Below are 22,115 nucleotides of genomic sequence, written 5' to 3' on the forward strand. Positions count from 1 at the left end.
GACCTTTGAAACAAATATCTTTTTAAAACCATCCTAGTATCCTCACTTCAAGGAAGTTTAACCAGGACTGGATAAATCACATCCTCCATTGTTGTTGCAGTGAAAATAAATGGACAGTAAATTGAATCATCTTTCCTTTCAAGGTGAAAAGACATTTATTTCAGAAAAGTTCTTTATCAAATATAAGTTTTTTTGTGTAGCTAAATTTGTGAAAAAGAGCCTTTTATGTCACCAGGTTAGTTAACTATCAAAATTTGTTTCATTCACGTGAAATTTATGTCAGAAATTCAACTTTTATTTAGAAAAAGAGTTCATTTTCAAATACATGTTTTCTTATGTAGCTAAATTCCTGAAAAAGTCTTTTATCTCACATTGTTGGTTCGCGTTCGGAATTTGTTTCACTCACATATCATTCACGTGAAATTTATTTCACGTTCAACGTTCAATATTTATTTCAAAAAAGCTCATTAACAAAAACATGTTTATTTTTTATGTAGCTAAATTTCTGAAAAGTCTCTTTTATCTCACCATGTTGGTTCACGTTTAAACCTTATTTCATTCATGTTTCATTCACGTGAAATTGGTTTCACGTAAAATGTTCAAAATTTAACGTTTATTTCAAGAAATTTATTATCAAATATATTTTTTTTTATACATAGCTAAATTTCCTAAAAAAGTGTCTTTATCTCACCATGTGGGTTCACGTTCAAATTTTTTTTCATTCACATGACATTTATTTTATCGTTCAAAATTCAATATTTATTTCAAAAGAGCTCATTATCAAATAAATGTTTTTTCATAGTGCTAAATTTCTGAAAAAGTGCCTTTTATCTCACTATGTTGGTTCATTTGATTTTTTTTTTCATTCACGTGAAATTTATTTCACGTTCAAAATTCAACATTTATTTCAAAATTTCATTATCAAAAACATGTTTTATGTAGCTGAATTTCTGAAAAAGTGCCTTTTATATCAACACGTTGGTCACGTGAAATTTATTTCACGTTTAAAATTCAATATTTATTTTAAAAAAATTCATTATCAAATACATGTTTTTTATGTAGCTAAATCTCTAAAAAAGTACCCTGTATCTCACCATGTTGGTTAACGTTGAAAATTTAATTCATTTACATGAAATTATTCCACGCTCAAAATTCAACATTTATTTTAAAAAAAATCATAATCAAATACATGGTTTTTATGTAGCTAAATTTCTGAAAAAGTGCCTTTATCTCACCATGCTGGTTCACGTTTTCTGCTGTTTTAGTTGTAAGGGGGTATTTCGTTTTTTTTGTGTCAGCATTGCCAAGCCATCAATCGACCCAACCTCACTCCTTGATTGACTCAGTTCAAAAATCCATAAATTCAAAATTTAAAATAATTCCTAAGCAAAATTAAAATAATTCAAAATAAAGATAAGCAAGAGAAAAGAAAAGCCCCCTGTTTATTCTTTAACAAAAATAAAAAAGGAAAATGGCAATAGGAAATAGTAGGATACTGCTTGCCATGCCATTGCCATGAATAATATTTCCCGGGGGAGGGAGGCATTGACTTCTTCTTGAAGGTCTTCTTTTTTCTTTTTCAAATTTTCATTTTCCAAGGTTTTCCGCCACGAAAGTACAAAAAATGGTTATTGATAGTAAATATTTTTCTTGCCCTTATTTTTGTTGATTTGCATCCCGCTTTGTTCGTCAAACGTCAAATGAAAGCGGGGCTTAAGACAAGTACAAGAAATATTTTTCTGATCCCCTCGGAAAAAAAAATCTCCTTCTACCACTAATAGGATTGAAACCTTTATTTTAATTCTGAATTTTGATTTTCGAATATCCGGTGCAATTCCTTTTGAAGCAGCTCCCTATCAAGGAGGGTGGATAAAAAAAAACAAAAAAACATGGATTTATGTAAACTTCAATGTTCAAGACAAACAAATTAATAAACTGAAATAATATTTGACACCCAGAAGAGGGGCCACCCCCTTCCTTCCGAAAGAGCCACGAAAAATGTTACATTATTTGTCGTCTTTAAGGCAACATTTCATATAAGATCAACTAGTCCCTGAAACTTATATAGCATTATCAGTCCAAATCATTGCATAAAACCAAAAATATTAAAACCAAAAAAAAGTTCAAAATTTTGATCCCTCCTCTCTTTCAAATACAGCTGAATTATTAGTTTTATTTTTTATTTTTGTCGTATTCTGTGTAAAATTACTCAGCAATATATATTGCTGACATAAGGAACGATTCTGAGCCTAAACTTGAATGAAATAAAATCAAAGCATTCTAAGGCGTATTTGTAAATCAAAAAAAGAATAGAAACGTGGAATGGGTCTTTTTTTAGGAGGAGAGGGGGGGGGGGGGGTAAACGCAATGCTACATATTTGCGAAAGCTACACGTTTATGGTTTCTGTTAATACTTCGATTCTGTGTTGAACTTTTTCTTGCTTCTTTTGGGCCATAAATAGATAATTCAAACGTCTCCTTCAAACGTCTCCTTCAAACGTCCTCCTTCAAACGTCTAACATTCCCAGAGCAGTTTCAAATTAAATTTTTATTATTAAATTATTAAAATTAATTTAAAATATTATTAAATATTATTATATTATTAATTAAAATATTATTATTATTAAAATTAAATTAAATTCAATTCTCCTTCGAACGTCTAACATTCCCAGAGCAGTTTCAAATTAAATTTCGCAGGATTTTGGAAATAGAAATCCTGAATTGAAAAATATAGTTTTAAATATAATTAGGAGTAGAAGGAGATCTTTTGCCAAGGGGTTTGAAACCGTTAAACCGGGAAATTTTTATGCCTAGATCTTTGACATCTGCCAGAAAAGTCTTTTGGACCCCTCTTAGTATAAGTTCACCCTCCCCACCCTCCTTGATAGGGAGCTGCTTCAAAAGGAATTGCACCGGATATTCGAAAATCAAAATTCAGAATTAAAATAAAGGTTTCAATCCTATTAGTGGTAGAAGGAGATTTTTTTTTCCGAGGGGATCAGAAACTCTCTAATAGTCATTTTTGCTTCATTAGTGCGTTATTTAATTTATTTAATGAAGTTATTTAATTTTTGACTTATTATTGTCCCTCATCGTGGTTTATCATTTTATGCCTCTTTTTTAGACTGCCCTTAATCCCGATTTTTGACTTATTATTGTGCCTCTTTGTTATTTATTATTTTATTCCTTTTATCTAGACTTCCCTTAATCCCAATTTATTATTTCGATTTTTGACTTATTATTGTTCCTCTTCATGATTTGATATTTTGAGCTTATTTTTCAGACTGCCCTTATCTCAATGTAAACAAAAATATTCAGCAATGTGTGCTGACATAAGAAACGAATTGAAGCCTTCGTTTGAGTCGAAAAAGTCGAAATATGACCTTGGTGATATAATAGATGGCACATTTCACACAAACTACGGATGGAAAAATCGGTTTTGTGCTACTGACATGCTTTATTCGTGTTTGGCCCATCTTGAATCACCGGATAAAAATAAGAGTGATACAGACAGATTTCACGATGCTATGGACTGCCTAACGCGGTAAGACACCTCGACTTATATATAGCGCTGCAGAGACTCCTTTTTGAGGAGTTGCAGACATGGGGGCACATAGCGTATTGTCTAGGGGGGGGGGCAGTTGATTCTGTGATGACAGGTGGGGGAGCTAAGTTATATTGCCAGTTCACAAAACCTTACATTACCATCAAATTCTATAATACCTATGAAATCTTTATTAATAAGTAATCACCAAAAATCACAAATCATCAATAAGCTTCAGCATTAATCTTCTTGGATTAGAGCTAAATCTTTCCTAGACATTATGGATAATTGCTTCTTGTTTTAATTTTATTCTGTCATTCCAGCTGTTTATTTCCAGCTTTTTCAACCATCTACCTTTTATCAACTGCTTTTTTAGCCATCTACCTTTTTTCAACCATCTGCTTTTTGAGCCCTATCTGGTTCTAGGGGGGGGGGGGCAGATGCCTCCCTCTTTCCCTCCGCACGTCCATGGTTGAAGATACTATGGTAGTGCTGCCACCGTAACTATAATTCCTCCTGCTCTCCTTTTCTTTTCTTTTTAATAGTAGAAAAGACAATAGCCACACTGCTTTTCTCTTTTGTCCTTTTGAATCTAAGTTGAAAAGTTCCCTCCTCCGGCTCTAGATATTTTGTTGATAAATAAAAGTTCGAATAGGGCCAAATCCTTTCAAATACAGTGGCACTAATAATCACAGAATAAACTGGATATTTCGGTCAAATGTACAGTGATTGTCATCAGCAGAAATACTAACATAAAATATTTAAGACCAATAAAATATATTTAATATAGCTACATATTGATTAATGCCCTTATTTTATTCAATGCAAAACTGGATGTTTCATTGACCCATCAGGCTCTGATTCGTTAGCTTTATTTGGGCAGAGGTTAAACACATTGGGTGAAATGAACCTTACTCTATCTGACTTTAATAAATTATCGTAAATAGAGTTGAAGCCCAATTCACCCGTGTCTCAATTCAAAGCCATATCCTTTCTTGATTTCAATTCTTTTTCTTGATTTCAAATATTTCTTGATTTCAATAGTTTCCCGGAAATTTTGCTTAAACCCCCGGTCCCTCAGAAACAAAAGAGACGTTATCAAACAAGATAAAATGGTCCAGAAAGTCAAAACATGTTCCGTTAGAGCTGAAGTGAAATCTTCAGGTTTGGAATTTTGCTTTAAAGCCGATGAAATAGAGTCTTGATGTTGTAGCAATCTCATTTCTAAATTCTGGTCCGTACGTCTCATATATGAGCTTCCGCAAGTACACGGGATCTGATCGACCCCACTTTGCTGCCACAATCTATTTCGATCCTTCCCAGAATTTAGAATACTACCCTAAGTATTACTACTCTTTAAATTTACCAAACTATCCAGTGTATTTTGTGATTGTTATTGTCACTATCTAATAAAAGGATTTATACCTATTTGAACTTTTATTCATCCTCATGGAAAGGCAGTATGGTCTTTGCAATTACCTACATTAGATTTTTTGGTATGGTAGGCTCAAGATAAAAATAGGTGTGACAGATCAATTTCATGATGCAATGGACTGCGCCCTTTCCTCGTGAAATTTTTGATATTGTGCTTGTCATCCTACACATGGATCGCCCCATTTGAAGCTTTGACTATATGCGATATTGGTTGGGCTTAAAAATAGACTTTTGCTGTTTCAACCCATCTTCTACTACTACTACTACTAGCAACCAAACCGGAGCACCAAGCCGCCGAAGGCCAACACAGCTACGCACGCTCCTCCTCCATCAAGATCTATTTAAAACCTCCCTCTTTAACCCTCCCCAGGAAGTTCCCATTTCCTTTCTTTACGGCACCCTCCCACCCCAGACGAGGATGACCTGTTTTTTGTTTACATCTAGACAGTTGGCCGAAAAGGACACTCTTGTGCATTCTGTAATCCTTCATCCGCAGAACTTGCCCTAACCATCTAAACCTTCCTTTCATTACTACTACTACTAGCAAGTCAACGCACCACCAAGCTGCCTGACACCAAAACAGCTACGCATGCTCCTCCTTCATTCCAATATATTCAAAACCTCCCTCTTTAAACCCTCCCAGGAAGTTCCCATTTCCCTTGATTCTTTTTTTATGACATCCTCCTACCCCAACCGCGGATGACCTGCTTTCCGTTAAGCCCTAGACGGTTGGCCGAAAAGGACAATCTTTGGCAATCTGTCATCCGTAGAATGTGCCCTAACCGTCTCAACCTTTCTTTTATTGTAGTCCTAGAAAAGGGGATTGAACCATATTTTTCGTATAGCCTACTGTTTGAAATATGGTCAGTCAGCCAGGTACCCAGAACAATCCATAGGTAATTTCTCTAGAAAACATCTAGCAAATCTTCATCCACTTTTTGGAGTACCCATGCTTCAGTGCCATGTTTGAACACTCTCATTACTGTATCCTCTAATCTTTTAATATAGGTTTGCAGACTTATCTTCCTATTCTTAATTTTTTTTTTTAACTATGAAAAAACACATTGAGCCTTGGCTATTAAAATTTTAACATCTTCACTGCTCCCACCGTCTTTACTAATAACTAATTAAAAAAACTCTTTCTACAAAATAAGTTTTTCAAAGAAAAGTAAAGAACTCCATTGAACCAAAAATGAGCAAAAATAAAATCAAATAATCTACTAAGCGTGAGACTACCACAAATTAGGATCGATAAATAAAGGAAACCAAAAACGAACAGAAATTACAATGAATAGCCGAGGTAAATTCAAAACGAGCAGAAATTAACATGAGTAGGGCTCAAAACCCCTGTGCCTTCCCAAGGCCAGAACAAAATTTGCACTTTACTGAAAAAACATAAATGTTACTTTAAGTCTAAATAATACTCTAAATCTTTTCGTTTTATTTAAGACTTTATAGTTTGGCCTGCTATTTGTATGCTGGAGAAAATTTTTTAGCAATTTTTAACAACATACGCCCTTTTAAAAATCCGGACACAAATAGTAGTGTTTAATTTAGTTTCATACCTGCTCTAGTTGACCTGAAACAGAAAACTTGATACCATTTGCAAAAAAAATCTGTTTACTTTCTTTGATAGCTTGGATACACTTATGCTATTTTGATTTGGTTAAATTTTAAGAGCAGAAGTAGCTCCGAAAGTTCGAATATAATACCCTCAATCGTTCTTGGGATAGTGCTGAGATACCTTATTGGGAATTAGCATTAACACAGTGTATTTTAATTTAATTGTAAGGCAGCATTTAGTTTTTAAACATAATGGGCAAATGCGAGGGTGAGCATGGGAGGGGGATTAGTTGCCCTCCAATCACTTTCGACTATTAAAAAGAGCATTAGCCCTTTATATTTTCAATCAAATGAGCCCTTTTCGAAGTTCCTATGACAACTCCTTTGATACAAAGTGCCCTGGTCTAAACAAAAAAAAAAAAAAAATAATAATAATACATTGTACCCACATTGATCTTTACTATAAAAATGTCAAGCCTTCCAATCAGTTTTGACTATTAAAAAGGGCACTAGCCCTTTCAATTTCCAATCAAATGAGCCCTTTTTGAGTTTCTACGTCAACGCTTTCTATAAACACCTTATATGCCCCCAGGGCATAAATTACAACCCTTGCCCTGAGGACTGTGAGAGGGTTGTTATCTTCAAAGACCTAATTTCCAGAACTTTCAACTACGTTAAACAAACGTCTATCTCAAAATTTTGGTTGGATGTGTTTGGGGAAATGGTGGGCGTGAGAGGGACTTTAGTTGCTCTCCAATCACTTTTAACTATAAAAAAGACACTAGCCCTTTCAATTTCCAATCGAATGAGCCGTTTTGAAGTTTCTACGACAACGCTTTCAATAAAAACCTTATATGCCCCCAGGACAAAACTTGCAACCCTTGTCGTGAGGGCTTGGGGGGTTGTCATCCTCAAAAACCTAATTTCCAGAACTTTCAACTACGTTAAACAAACGGCTATCTCAAAATTTTGGTGGGATTTGTTTGGGGAAAAGGTTGGCCTGAGAGGGGGGTTAATTGCCCTCCAATTACTTTAGACTATTAAAAAGGGCACTAGCCCTTTGAATTTCTAATCGGATGAGCCCTTTTTGAAGTTTCTACGACAATGTGTTCTAAAAAAAAACCTATATGCCCCCAGGGCACAACTTACAACCCTTGCCCTGAGGGCTTAGGGGGAGTGATCTCCTCAAAAACATAATTTGTATCTGGAAATCAACTACATGCATGGCTGTCTCAAAGTTTTGAATGGATGTGTTGGGGGAAATGGTGGGCGTGGAAGGGGTGTTGGTTGCCTTCCAATCACTTTCGATGGGCACAAGCCACTCAAATTTCCAATGAGCCCTTTTCGAAGTTTCTACGACAACTCCTTCGATACGAAGTGCCCAGCGCGATTGCGCTGCCTATATACTACCAAGGTAAGTGAAGCTGCCCACCTGATCAATCGTTTCGTTACCCAACATCACCTTTTCATCTTCACTTTTTCCTAGCCTAAGTGATTTAGTCTTTTTAACATTAATTTTTAAACCTGTTCTAGCACCCTGAACTAGCAAAACCTCTAAAAGTTCATTCATTTTGCTCAAACTTTCATCTAAGATGCTTAAATCATCAGCATAATCTACGTCAAGGAGAGTTTCTCCTCCCCATTTGATTCTGTGGTCTCCAATTGCCTTTCCTGTGCTCTTTAAGACAAAGTCCATCAAAATGATCCATATAAATAGGGACAGAACACAAGCCTGCTTAACTCTTCATTTAACACAAAACCAGCTGCTAACCTCATTTCCTACCTTAACCGCAGCAGTGTTATTCTCGTCTATAGTACTAATCACTTTAATGTATTTGTCTGATATACCATACAAGGATAAAACCTTTACTAAAGTTCTTCTATCAACAGAATCGAACCTTCGTTCATAATATATCATAGTGAGAACGCAAGGGTCTGGAAAACTAAGCTACTATTTAGTTGTGAGATCCAGACTAAAAAAACAGTCGACACATCATCCACTTTTCCTCAGATTGGACTATTCTCCTCTTGGAACTCCGTCTACAGCATGCCTCAATCAATCTAATGTTATATTACTAAGTAATTTGCTACCTACAGAAACCAGACTAATGCCTCGATAATTGCGACACTCACTCTCATCACCTTTCTTATACAGTGGTTTAATTAAGGTTTTTCTAAAATAATTAGGTACTTCCCTTTTTTTAAAATCATAATCTTCAGTAACTTATTTCTAACCTCCGAGCCACCATATTCAAGAAACTCATTTGCCACACTATGAGCATCTGGAGCCTTATTGTTTTTTAATCCTTTTAATACTGTCGCTAATTCTTCCTCACAAAACAAATTTTCCTTCACATGCAAGGTATCACAAACTTTTTCATTTTCCTTTATATATCTTCCTGTAACTGTATCTCAGTTGAGCAAATTCTTAAATTTTTTTACCCACTTCTCTTCACCTCTTCCCTTATCTCTAACTGTACTCTTGTTCCTATCTTTGACTGGGAAAAGTCCGAGTTGACTACTCCCTCCCAATTTATTGACATGCCATAACAATATTTAATATTAAGCCATCTAGCTGCGTCTTCAAGATCCTCAACCTCCACTTCACACCTCCTTAGTTCATATTTTAATGCTGTCTCTACTTTCTTTACATTCCTTTTCTTTGGATTATACTTCCATATATTCCAATTCTTGTACAAACCCCTTCTCCTCTCTATTAAACATAAAACTGTTTCACTAATATTCCTAGCTGCAGTCCTAACTGTCTTCCCTAAGACACCATCAGCAACTTCACAAATTGTTTTTCTAAAACTATTCCATCCACCTTCCACATTGTCAAATTTAAAATCAAGTTTAGTATTCAACTGTTCCTGGAAATTTTCTCTCAAATTCTCGTCCTGGAGTCGACCAATATCACAACTTCCCGGGAGGTAGTTACCCTTCTGAAATTTCAGCTTTAAATTAACCCTAGACTTTACTAGATGGTGATCTTTACTTTTAACATCAATAACAGCACTCTTATGTACCCTACTATCCTGTATTGATCCTGCCAGCCTTCGGTTTACTATCGTAATCGATAAGATTTGCTGTCTTACCATCACGTGAATACCATGTTAACTTATAGGCCATTATATGAGCAAACATCGTATTGGTTATAACTAGATTATTATACCTACAAAATTGCAAAAATCTATAGCCATTACTGATTTCTTTTCCTACACCAAATTTACCTAGGCTAGGATACCATCTATCCCTATTTCTACCAACCTCGGCGTTAAAATTTCCTAGTAAAAACACCATATTTCTTCCTGGGACCATGTCTGTTTGCTCCTGTAACTGTAGGTAAAATTCATCTGAGTCACTGGTATCTTCGTCAGTCGGTTCGACAGGGGCATATACTACTATAATTGATACCCTGAACTTTTTACTCAATAATGAGCAATTAGTGTTCTATTATTAATACCTTCCCAGCCTAAGCAAGACTTAGCAGCTTCCTTAATCATCATGAACCCTACTCTCTGTCTTTGTACCCCATGCTTCCTGCCTGAGTAAACAAATTCTGTATCACCCAATTTCATGCTTCCTACACATGGGATATGAGTTTTTGAAATTATCCGCTCCGATTTTCATGTTCTTTAAACCATTGAAATTATTTTGGCATCGGGAAAAGCAATGATTTCGGATACCAGTGCAGGACGGGGATCAACATATCTTCTCAAGTCTACACCGAAGCGCTTAAGCCGGACAGCAAAAAGTCCTTAAGACCTCAAGTAAGAATGGAGGCTTTGTGCAATCCTGGGCCCATCTTGGTCTCAACATTGTTTTCAGCACTTGGCGATGCTCTTCTATCAACAAGATTCCAAATCCTGCACAGAAAATCTCAAGCCTATTACCTCCGATTCATCATATATTCATGCCTACAAGTATTATGCTACTACGGGAAGGCAACCCTTAGTAGATAAATTAGCTAGGAAGAGGTTTTTCAGGCCAAAAATTCCTGTCAAAACAGACCAAGCCCAGAAGAATTATCCATTAAACAGAATTCCGTGCGAATGCTGTGTCGTTTACTAGGCTATAATTTTCTCGAGAGGCACCAATCCTCAAGTAGGAATAGAGTTAACCGCAAGGTCCCCAGTCTTGCAGGTAACCCGAAAGGGTTGAGGCAGCCCTTTGCAGAGGGCTTTATCCATAGATCTGTATCTTATGCCCTGCCGCAGTTGTCCTCCTATAGAGGATCATCCCACGATGGTGTTCTGCGTCACCATGCAATTTAACCCATTACTGGGAGAAGGTTTGTAACTCACGGGACGTGTGGACACGCCCATGGGCCCTGTTGAGTGTGCATCTGAGGGGCCTTCTTCCTCCTCCAACTATATTTACCTCCTCCACCTGTATTTTTTTGTCATTTTCTTTGTGTTTCCATGTCATGTCCATGAAAGAGCACTGGAGGAAGGCCAATTCTCACAAAGCCGGCAAAATAGAGAGTTGGAATGCAACGAAGCCCTGAATAGCATGGCATCCAAAGTAAACCAAATTACCTCGATGTGGGTCCCAGGAGCACTCTGGAATAAAGAGTAATGAGATGGCAGACGAAGTAGCTAAGGCTGGGACATCACTGAGATATTATGGTCCAGAACCTTTCATCCTAATTTCTCAGAGTTGCTGGAAGGTGGCAGTGAGGGGTTGGAGCAATGAAAAAGCGGAAAAAAAATGGCATAAGAAGGTGGGGTGTAAAGAAACGAAGGAATACTGCCGAAGTTCAGCCTGACTAAACATTTTCTAAGACTGAAAAGGTCTGAGACAAGAATGTTTAAAGAAGCCATAACAGGAATTGAAAGTTTTGGAACTTTGGTAACAAGAAGGCATAAGATAGAAAAATGTCGAACTTGGATTAGACACCGGCTTGAGATATTTCATAATGTTATTGTTAAGCTGGACGACATAGTAAGGGAAGGAGAAGTCTGAAAGCTGGCAAGATATATGGTAAGGGTGGTTAGGCCAAACCTATTATCGGCCCCCAACCATAAATAGAGCAGAGTTTTGTGTGTAGAGGCAATGGGGCTTGAAGCCCTGAAGCTGAACCCACTGATAGTGGGTCCACCTCTCCTAACAATAATAATAATCTGTTTTTCTAATAATACTTCTCAGGCGGATTTGCAATCCTAATTGTTGTTCTAGGAGCAGCATTATCGCTCCAAGACATTGCTTCTCAGTCTTTTCAGTGACCACTCCTCCCCTTCTCATTCATATAAAAACAAAATCAGTTACCTCATAACCCACGTAGAGTAAATTATTATTATTATCTATTGGAAAGCCTGTCATACAAATAAGGATAAGACGGAGCAATAAACGAAAAAAAGAAGAAGAAGCAATACACATAAACTTAGGTAAACACACATAAACACATAAATACACATAAACACACATAAATTCACATAAACACACATAAATACACATAAACACATAAACTGTGGTTTTTAGTGACGAAAGCTGGAGCTAAGATCTAAATCAGCTCTTAGAACAAATTACACAAGAAAGAAACACTGAACAAATATAAGCAATATGAACATCATTGCATTAAGCCGCAATTGGTAAAAAAAATTAAACCGGTAAAACAATTAAAATTAAATCAGTGAATTAAAAATATACAGTAGATAATCATACCAACTAGTGTAAATGTGACAAACAACGGTAAAAACAATTAAACGACACTTTCGCCCGCTGGCCTTGAACTCAGATCACTCAACAAATGATTCATTTACTCCGATATACATAGATATCAGAAACATGGAAATTATTCAATCACGGATCCTTTTACATATTTACATAAAGCAAAATGCTTAAAAGAACCGATAATTAATAAACCAAAAAATTATTAGTAATATATGCAATATATTATCAGAGAAAAGTTTACACCAAAATTGAGAATAACCAGCGTCACTTAAATTGGACTTGTACGAAAAGAGAGTAAATCATCAATCAGTTTAAAATTCCAACAATTACACTAAGCGCAAAAATAAACACATAAAAAAACACACACACAACAAATACATCTTAACTACTGGGCAAGTACTGACAACCAAGGATGGTTCAACTTCGTTAAACGAGAATTATAAGCGCGAATTTCCTTTTCCACAGCTATAATGGGGTCAGCAATGCTGAAATACAGCCTAAGTATCTGTCTTGTTTTGTTGCAGTAGGTTTTATTGCAAACATATATTTGATTGAAATGATTTATTATATTTGATTGAAGGGCTTGCTCATAAGGTCTCTTTATACCTTAAGTCCTTGAAATTTATTGAAACCTTGTTCTCAAGACACGTTCATAAGGCCCAGCAAAATAAGGTTATTTTCTAAAACTGTTTCTTTTTGGGTCTGAGGAAAAAAAGAACAAAGAACAAAACAGCAAAATGCGAAGCAAGTTTACCCAACCATTTTAGGCCTAATAGATGGAATTACGCACCCAGTTAAATATTCACTGATCAATCTGCCCACAGATGAAGAAGTAAAAAATAAAATAAATAGAACAGCAACAAAATAACAAAATAAAAACAGCAAAAGGCAAAGCAAGTACACTTAACCCCTTCAGGCCTTATAGATGGGGCTACAGAGCCATTCCTCAAAGATTCATTTGGCTAGTATTCTGGGATAGCAAAATCAATGACTGGGAGTTTTACCAGCATCACCATTTCTTTTTTTTTTCCTTTTTTTCATTTACCGTTGTATGTAACTTGCAGGGTTTATTTAGTGAGGCTATGGGTTCCTCGGGCAGTAACTTTCAACAACCTATAGTAAAATAAGAAAATCAATTGAATTCGCACTTTAGGATTAGTGGGCGTATTTCAACATCCCCTCAATTTTCTCTGAAAGTTTCAACTTACTGCACTTAGTTGTTCCTGAGATATTAGACATATAACTCTTTTGAAAATAGTACATTTTGATTGATTTCCTCGGACTGTAAGGGGTTCCTCGGTCAATAATTTCCAACAACCTATACTAAAATAAGAAAATCAATTGAATTCGTACTTTAGGATTAGTGGGCGTATTTCAACATCCCCTCAATTTTCTCTGAAAGTTTCAACTTACTGCACTTAGTTGTTCCTGAGATATTAGACATATAACTCTTTTAAAAATAGTACATTTTGATTGATTTCCTCGGACAGTAAGGGGTTCCTCGGACAATAATTTCCAACAACCTATACTAAAATAAGAAAATCAATTGAATTCGCACTTTAGGATTAGTGGGCGTATTTCAACATCCCCTCAATTTTCTCTGAAAGTTTCAACTTACTGCACTTAGTTGTTCCTGAGATATTAGACATATAACTCTTTTGAAAATAGTACATTTTGATTGATTTCCTCGGACAGTAAGGGGTTCCTCGGACAATAATTTCCAACAACCTATACTAAAATAAGAAAATCAATTGAATTCGTACTTTAGGATTAGTGGGCGTATTTCAACATCCCCTCAATTTTCTCTGAAAGTTTCAACTTACTGCACTTAGTTGTTCCTGAGATATTAGACATATAACTCTTTTAAAAATAGTACATTTTGATTGATTTCCTCGGACAGTAAGGGGTTCCTCGGACAATAATTTCCAACAACCTATACTAAAATAAGAAAATCAATTGAATTCGCACTTTAGGATTAGTGGGCGTATTTCAACATCCCCTCAATTTTCTCTGAAAGTTTCAACTTACTGCACTTAGTTGTTCCTGAGATATTAGACATATAACTCTTTTGAAAATAGTACATTTTGATTGATTTCCTCGGACAGTAAGGGGTTCCTCGGACAATAATTTCCAACAACCTATAGTGAAATAAGAAAATCAATTGAATTTGCACTTTAGGATTAGTGCGCGTATTTCAACATCCCCTCAATTTTCTCTGAAAGTTTCAACTTACTGCACTTAGTTGTTCCTGAGAGATTAGACATATAAATCTTTTGAAAATAATATATTTTGATTGAGTTCCTTTGACAGTAATGGGTTCCTCGGACAGTAATTTTCAACAACCTATACTGAAATAAGAAAATCAATTGAATTCGCACTTTAGGATTATAAAAAGCTTTAAATCGCTAAAATGCGCAATCTTTTCATCCAGCTTATGAGGACCTCAAACTCAATTATATGTTCTGTTATGCCATTACTATGCCTCTGTACAAATATAGTTATTTTTAGAAATAATTCCTTTTTCTCACAAAAGTCAAGTTCCTACCACGTTAGAAATTAAAACTGTTTTTAAAAATAACGCCAAATTCATACTTTAGTCTCATGTCTTAAACTTCTTTAATAATTGAGATGCTGATTAGGTGAAGACCAAGCTTATTGACATCTTTTTCACAAAGCAAAACAGCATATATAAAATTCAAGGGATGATCTTTAGCTGGGTGGCAGGCGTTTACCCCTCCCCCGGAGAATACCCCCCCTTGGAAAATACCCCCCCCCTCGGAAAATATCCCCCTCCCTTCTCCCCGCAGAAAATGCACCCCCCATTCACTATATTTATTTATGTTATTTTACTGTGTTCATGGCCGTATATTTGGCTTTAAAAATACACTTATTTGTCTATCTATCTTATATGCGGAATAATTATACCAAACACATTTTGCATGCAGACCCGTTATGCTTACCCCCCCCCTAATGCGCAAATTTATAGCGCACATTTATTTCTAAAGTAACGAAGAAACTAACAAAAAAACGGGTGTGTTCTCGAATTTTACACAGCGTAAACTTGCTTGAGTGGCGCATAATACATAAGAACCAAAATTTCATCCCCTTACGGAAATTAAAAAAATAAAACTCCAATAAAATTCTTAAATTTGGAAAGCCTTATTTTCCACGGTGGGGGGGGGAGGGGGGTATTTTCCGCGGGGACGGGGGGGGTTATTTGCCTAGAACCCTTTAGCTGTACCTTCATTTCTTTTTTGTCTTTCTTCATTTAATGCAAAATTGCCAAAAGCCGTTATAGCTGCTACTTGAGTATCCAGATCTGAATCTCCTACCCCCAGAAATGTCTCTTCAACCGAGTCTTGGCTTTAGTTTACTTCGTTTCTTTTTGTTAAAATTGCCTGATCGTAATTTTATGTGTATTTTAATTGTAATTTAGTATTGGTATTTAAGGGGGGGGGCAGATAATTTAGTAACTTCTTAAAGATGAGATAAGTTTTGTGCAGTACCTCCGAAGAGTCTAACCCTTGTTTCTGGGGTAGTTTGATTTACTGTGGGAACAGGTCCATCGAAACTTTTACGTCACTTTATTTTTTATACCCCCCCCCCCTCTTTTAATGTTTTCGAGTCATATTAAATAAGCCAAACTTTATTTAAAATTCTAGGTCAAAAACGGATCTCTTAGAAAATGGAATTGAAAAAGCGAAGTTATTGTTATCTGCGATATATCGGCAAGTTCATACCCTACTTGACATGAATCAAGTATTTGCAGCTGGCCCCTTTCTTTATGCAGTATTACTTGAAGTAAGTACCTATTAAGGTCGTAGCGGGGTTCACATTTTGTGGGGCTTATTCTTTTCAGGTTTCATGTCAATAGTAATGGTAATTGCTTTTTTTTTACTTTTTTACTTTTGGTAATTGCCCTTTTTTACGTTATTTTGATAATCTCTGTATTTTAGGATTATCTTGGAAGTTTCACCTCTATATGAATCTAATATATACAGCTTGCGTGTAATATTACGTGAAATAAGTGCCAATTAAGGTCACAGCTTCAAGATTTGCTACTTAGATTTTAGATAGATTATTATTATTATTACTATTATAGATTTTATTTTTATTATTTAGGTTATTATTTATATAGACTAGATTATTCTATGTAGGCAAGTGTGCCTGACAGTTTTTTTTTAAACAAAAAAAAAAACGCGAACATTTTCTTGTTGAAATATGATTTGGTACAAGATACAAAAAAATTAAGGTAAAAGCTAAGAAACATAGGAATGATAAATATTTCAAGCAAGAAAAGCAGTCTGGGATTTCTCAAATTTAAAAGTTACCGGATTGGTTAATTTTAGCCCAATTCGTTAATTCTGTTGAGTGGTTCAACAGCGAAAGTATTCATGAAAAGGTATTTGTATTCTCTAGCTACCTATTCAAACGACATAAAACTTTCTATTTTTAAGTTCATAAGTTTTTAAGTTCATAAGTTTATTATTTCACATCCACAAATGAATTAATAAATTAAACAATACTTTCGCCCTGAAGAAAGCCTATAGAGGGTGTGCGGTCCTGCGAAAGTCCACGTAACTACTTACCTATTTATTCAACTATTTTACTAAACCTCAACTATTTAATTAAATCTATTATAAACAAACTATAACCTATACATTAAAAAACATTAACATCAATAATAATAATAATAATAAGTCTCCATCACTCTTCAATACATAATTATCTCTCCCCACCCTCCTAACCCCTCCAACACCCTGCTCACCCTTAACCCCCCAGCTCCCCTTGCTCCCCTACCCACCCTACCACTCATAATAGAATTCAACACTTACCCCCCCCCCCAAAAAAAAATCTTTTAAATTCTTTTTAACCTGAGGTAAATGTTCCGCCGCCCTAATGCTCAATAGTAGCTAATTCCATACAGATGGTTCATTAGGAGGCACACTGCTCTATAGGAGGCACACTGCTCTATAGGAGGCACACTGCTCTATAGGAGGCACACTGCTCTATAGGAGGCACACTGCTCTATAGGAGGCACACTGCTCTATAGGAGGCACACTGCTCTATAGGAGGCAGTAATATCTTATGTATGTATTTTCTAAAATAATTGTGGCATTTATAATATGACTTAACAGATTTATTATTTTAATTTTGTAATGTAATTTTTTGGTTCTTTTGTTTTCAATGGTTAATTACTATGAAGTAATTAAGTGTTACGCACTAAAATAGGATATGTTATTTTATATGTTATGTTATATGTTATGTAGGATATGTTATCATGAGAAAATTACTACTAGATAAAAAAAAAAAAAAAATCTCGTGCAGCTCCAATTGCACAGTGCCGAAAAGTGGCAAATTTTCGAAAAGTAGGCAACCCGGAAAAACAAAATATCAGCAATATGAAGAGTAATCGAAATTTTTTTTTTTTTTTATATATTTTAACGCAAAATTTGAATTCCTTAAGCAGAACCGATTAGGTGATTTGATGCGGACTGACCCTTAAGCTTACTATTATCAGTTAGTAAATACTTATTGAGTTTTTCCATTCTTTTTTAAGGTTTTTTTTTGACAGGGTAGTCGTTTTTCTTAATGAAGGAATTGGTATGAGACCTGCAGCGACGATTTTTTTACGTTTGTTTTTATTTGTGTTTAAATGACATTTCATTAGTTTGTACTCATATCAGTAGGCATCCTGCATACAGAGGGTGTGTATTATATTCATCTAATATTTACATGAACTCTTATACATTCAAAATATCAAAAAATTAGTTTATATTATAATTTTCTTACTTGTCGGAGAGTGTTACTCTTTTGACCACTCCTAATTTTGAAGGGATGTCTCTGGTGCCCCCCCCCCTTCTTCTGAACAAGGAAGGATATGAAAGTAGGTATTTCACTGAAGACCGCAGGTATATCCTAATGGTGGTGTATGCCAAATTATTAGTTTTTTCTTCAAATGCTTGTTCTCTTGCTGGTAATATTTCCTTGATTTCGTGTTGTTGTTGTTTTCGGTAAAAATAGGTAATGCCACTGCTTATAGCTATTTTTTATATAAGTATAATAATTTCGTCAGTGGACTTCTTTGAGGTAATTTTTTAGATTTTTGTTAAAAAATCACTAGTATAATTAGTTAATTACTACTACTACTAACAACTCACCGCAGCACCGAGCCGCCTGAGGCCAACACAGCTACGCACGCTCCTCCTCCATCCCAATCTGTTCAAAGCCTCCCTTTTTACACCCTCCCACGAATTTCCCATTTCCGTTAAATCTTTCTTTATGACATCCTCCCACCCCAGACGAGATCGACCTGCTTTCCGTTTAGCCCTAGACGGTTGGCCGAAAAGAACAATCTTGGGCAATCTGTCATGCTTCATCCGCACAACGTGACCTAGCCACCTCTACCTTTCTTTCATTATAGCCCTAGAGAGCGGTATTGAAGCACATTTTTCGTACAGTCTATTGTTTGAAATACGGTCGGTCAGCCGGGTGCCCAGAACAATAGCAATTTCTCTGGAAAGCATGTAGCAAATCTTCACCGTCTTTTCGAAGCGCCCATGCTTCAGAGCCATATTTGACCACTATCATCACTGTAGCTTCCAATATTCTAATATTGGTTTGCAGACTTATCTTCCTATTCTTCCAAACCTTTTTTTAACTGAGCCTTGGCTATTCTACTTTTAACATCTTCACTGCTCCCACCATCTTCATTAATAATACTACCAAGGTAGGTGAAGCAGCCCACTTAATCAATCTTTTCGTTAATTAGTAAGGTTAATTAGTCAAATAGATAAAAAGTAAGCTTAAAATCTAGAGTTAATTAGTTAAAAAATTCTGGAATCAGGACGATTCGATAAAATTTTGCCCCAGTCAAGTCATCAGGAAGCTTAAATTGTCAACGTTTGATAAAACGTCATACCTTGTTTTCTTCTGGATAAGAAGCTAGCCGTACTCTATCCTATCTGGATAAGAAGCTAGCCGTACCCTATCTGGATAAGAAGCTATCGGTACCCTATCCATCGGATAGGGTACCGATGGAAAACATCCGGGGCACTGAACTTTTCGAATAACTTGTAACAGTGGTGATTGTACTCAGTTCGGAAGGCAGAATATGAAAATCTGGGATAGGAGTTTGGGGTCGACAGCTCCCCTCTCCCTGCGCGCGTGCCTGTTAGCAATAAAAGCCTTGGGGAAAATTCTGTAGACGTATATCTGTTAACTTACCCTTACCGCTAATAGTTCAAGTTCAAGTTCTTTTAATTTTCAAAGTATTTTCACTACCTGACAAATTAACACTGTAATACACGATACAACGGAAAAAAGTGGGCGCCTATAAAGTGAGTTGTGTTCGAAACCGGCACCCTTAAACAACAGCAACAACAAAATACATAATTGCATAAAAATAATGAAAAAACAGATAGAAATACTCAAGATAAAAAGAAAATGAGACACCACGTTCAACTCACAACCCACATTCCAAATCAAATATTAACCTTAGTATAGATAAACACCAGCACCGGTAACCATGATTTCATATTAATTAATAATTATCAATTATATATATAGTTTTAAATTAATTTGGAAATTGAAATAGAAGATCGTGAATCCACGTAACTTTCATAAATGTTCCAAAACTTTATTATTTAATTTTTTGAAGAAAGTTTAGATAGTTCAGTATGAATTCTAGTTCAAGGGCATAAGTTCTTTGGAATTTGTCTTAGTGGGTGTTAGTAAACGCGACATAGACGTCATGAAAAAAAAAAGTTGAAGCTAGGACATGCGGAAATTGATTAATGTAATTTGCTCTGTTTGGTGGTAAGCAACGGCCTGGTAAGTCAGGAACGTTTAACTTCACACTCGTACTGCAGAAACAGAGAATTGAAACGGAATAAAATAGATTTGAAAAGTTTGCTTCAATATTAATTTGTTCCAACTACGCCCACTAATAATATGTGTCTGTACATTTTTGTAAGGAAACTTTTCCGCGAGGGGTATTTTCCACGGGGGGTTTCTTCTGAGGGGTATTTTCCAGGAGGTGTTTTCTGGGGGGCATTTAGCGGGGATTATTTTCCGTGGGGTAAACACCGGCCACCTTTCTACTTGACCCATCAAACCTCGTTCTGTACATCAAAGGCTGATTTAGCTGAGGAATACTTATCTTATCTTGTGTATTTTCGTTGAAAACAAAGTATAATTTTCAAAATAAATTATCTCCCCTAGAATAGGCAAGATTTAGCTTCCTCGGTATTTAAATTCCAAGCTTCAACCTATATTAAATCCTACATGCATTCTTTCTTATATACATTCTTCATCGTCTAGTTTGCGATGTGGCAGATGTTTCTGTACATGTTTGTCAGATTTATCTTAAAGATAGGAAAGTTGGTGCTCCAAGTCTGCATCTCTTCTAATTCCCCAAAAAGTTATGCCTTATTTCTTAGCTCTGATTGGTCAATCCCAAAGTTTGTGTTCTCCAGTTGAATCTTGTTGAACTTTTGAAATTTAGAACCAGATACATAATTTTATTTGCTGGCGCTAGATGGCATTGGTGTTTTGGTGTTAGATGGCATTGGTGTTTTTAGATATTTTTTGGGCGCTAGATGGCATTAGCAGCCTATTTAATGGAGACGTACTTAAGTTTCCATTTTATTAGTTACTTCTACTCTGTGACACAGAGTTGTGATTTGTTTGATTTTTTTAGCAATCAGTTCCCGGGAAAGCGTTATTATCTATTTATTTGTACGTTTCTAGGGCAGTCCTGATGCTCCATTTTTTTCACGTCCCCAAAGTCTAACGATGCTTGCTCAATTCCTTCTATCGGCGTTTGCCGCAACGTCCCGAAGCAAAAAGGCAAACTCCTTGCCACTGGTACTCAGCTCACCTTACAGTTCTGAAGATGACACATGCTTAGTTGTTGGAATTCCTCCAATTGGCCAAGAATCACCGAAAAAGTAAGCTGTCCTTATTTCTATAACCTAAATTAGTGGAATGTGGCTATCAAGATCCGACAAAAGAGAAATTATCTATCAGAAAATAAAAAAGAATGATTATATAAAAAGAGGTAAGGACTTCTACTTCTATTTATGCCACATTAAATTAATATAATTAATATATATTAACATAATATAAATTATATTAATATATATATATATATATATATATATATATATATATATATATATATATATATATATATATATATATATATATAAATTAATATAAAATAACTTAAATAATAATAATAGAGAATTAACTTTGTAAAGAACAACAGGGCAAGGGCGGATCCAGGATTTTTTTTCGGGGGGGTGGGGGGTTTACTAATTTTTGACTCAGTTTTCGACTAATTTTACTGATTTTTACTTAGGTTTTACTAATTTTCGACTTATTTTAGACTCGGTCAAAATTTTTTTTTTTTTTTTTGGGGGGGGGGTCAAACCGGGTACCACCCCCCCCCCTGGATACGGCCTTGCAACAGGGTCTATGCCATTGTGTACAATTAACCGGATTTAAATGAAGGCATACTCTTACATGATTGCCCAGCGTAAATTTTGGAAAACAGCCAAAAACTATCGCCGTATCACTAGAATCACTCTGGAAGGTTTTGTTTTCAGGTTTAATTTTTTCATTTATATTATTATGTATTGTTGCAAAATTTGCTGCTGTTTATTACTTAATTATTAATCATTTTATTAATTAGTTATCATCTGAACAAATAAAAGCAGATTGAATCCGTCACACTGAGCTGGAATTTACAAAATGTAGGGTCGATTTTTATTTAGTTTTAAAGGAAATGACAATATAAAAAAAGTATTGATCGAATACTTTTTGAGGTGGCTAGGGCACGTTGTGCGGATGAAGGATGACAGATTGTCGAAGATTGTCCTTTTCGGCCAACCGTCTA

At 35.5% G+C, this 22,115-nt stretch overlaps 1 protein-coding gene across 1 annotated transcript in view; it reads left to right on the top strand.

Moving 5' to 3' along the window:
- Cdc45 (cell division cycle protein 45) overlaps positions 1-21,169 on the top strand; it is a 63,765-nt gene extending 42,596 nt beyond the window's left edge. The window contains exons 8-10 of the mRNA XM_089097784.1: positions 3,284-3,544; positions 15,877-16,015; positions 20,966-21,169. Coding sequence (XP_088953910.1) covers positions 3,284-3,544; positions 15,877-16,015; positions 20,966-21,169 — 604 coding nt within the window. The remainder of the gene's footprint in view (positions 1-3,283; positions 3,545-15,876; positions 16,016-20,965) is intronic.
- The last annotated feature ends 946 nt before the right edge of the window (positions 21,170-22,115 follow it).

This window comes from Artemia sp. Qi Xiang Cuo, chromosome 12 (assembly GCF_049724085.1).
Source record: "Artemia sp. Qi Xiang Cuo chromosome 12, ASM4972408v1, whole genome shotgun sequence".
In the NCBI taxonomy this organism is placed as follows: domain Eukaryota; kingdom Metazoa; phylum Arthropoda; class Branchiopoda; order Anostraca; family Artemiidae; genus Artemia; species Artemia sp. Qi Xiang Cuo.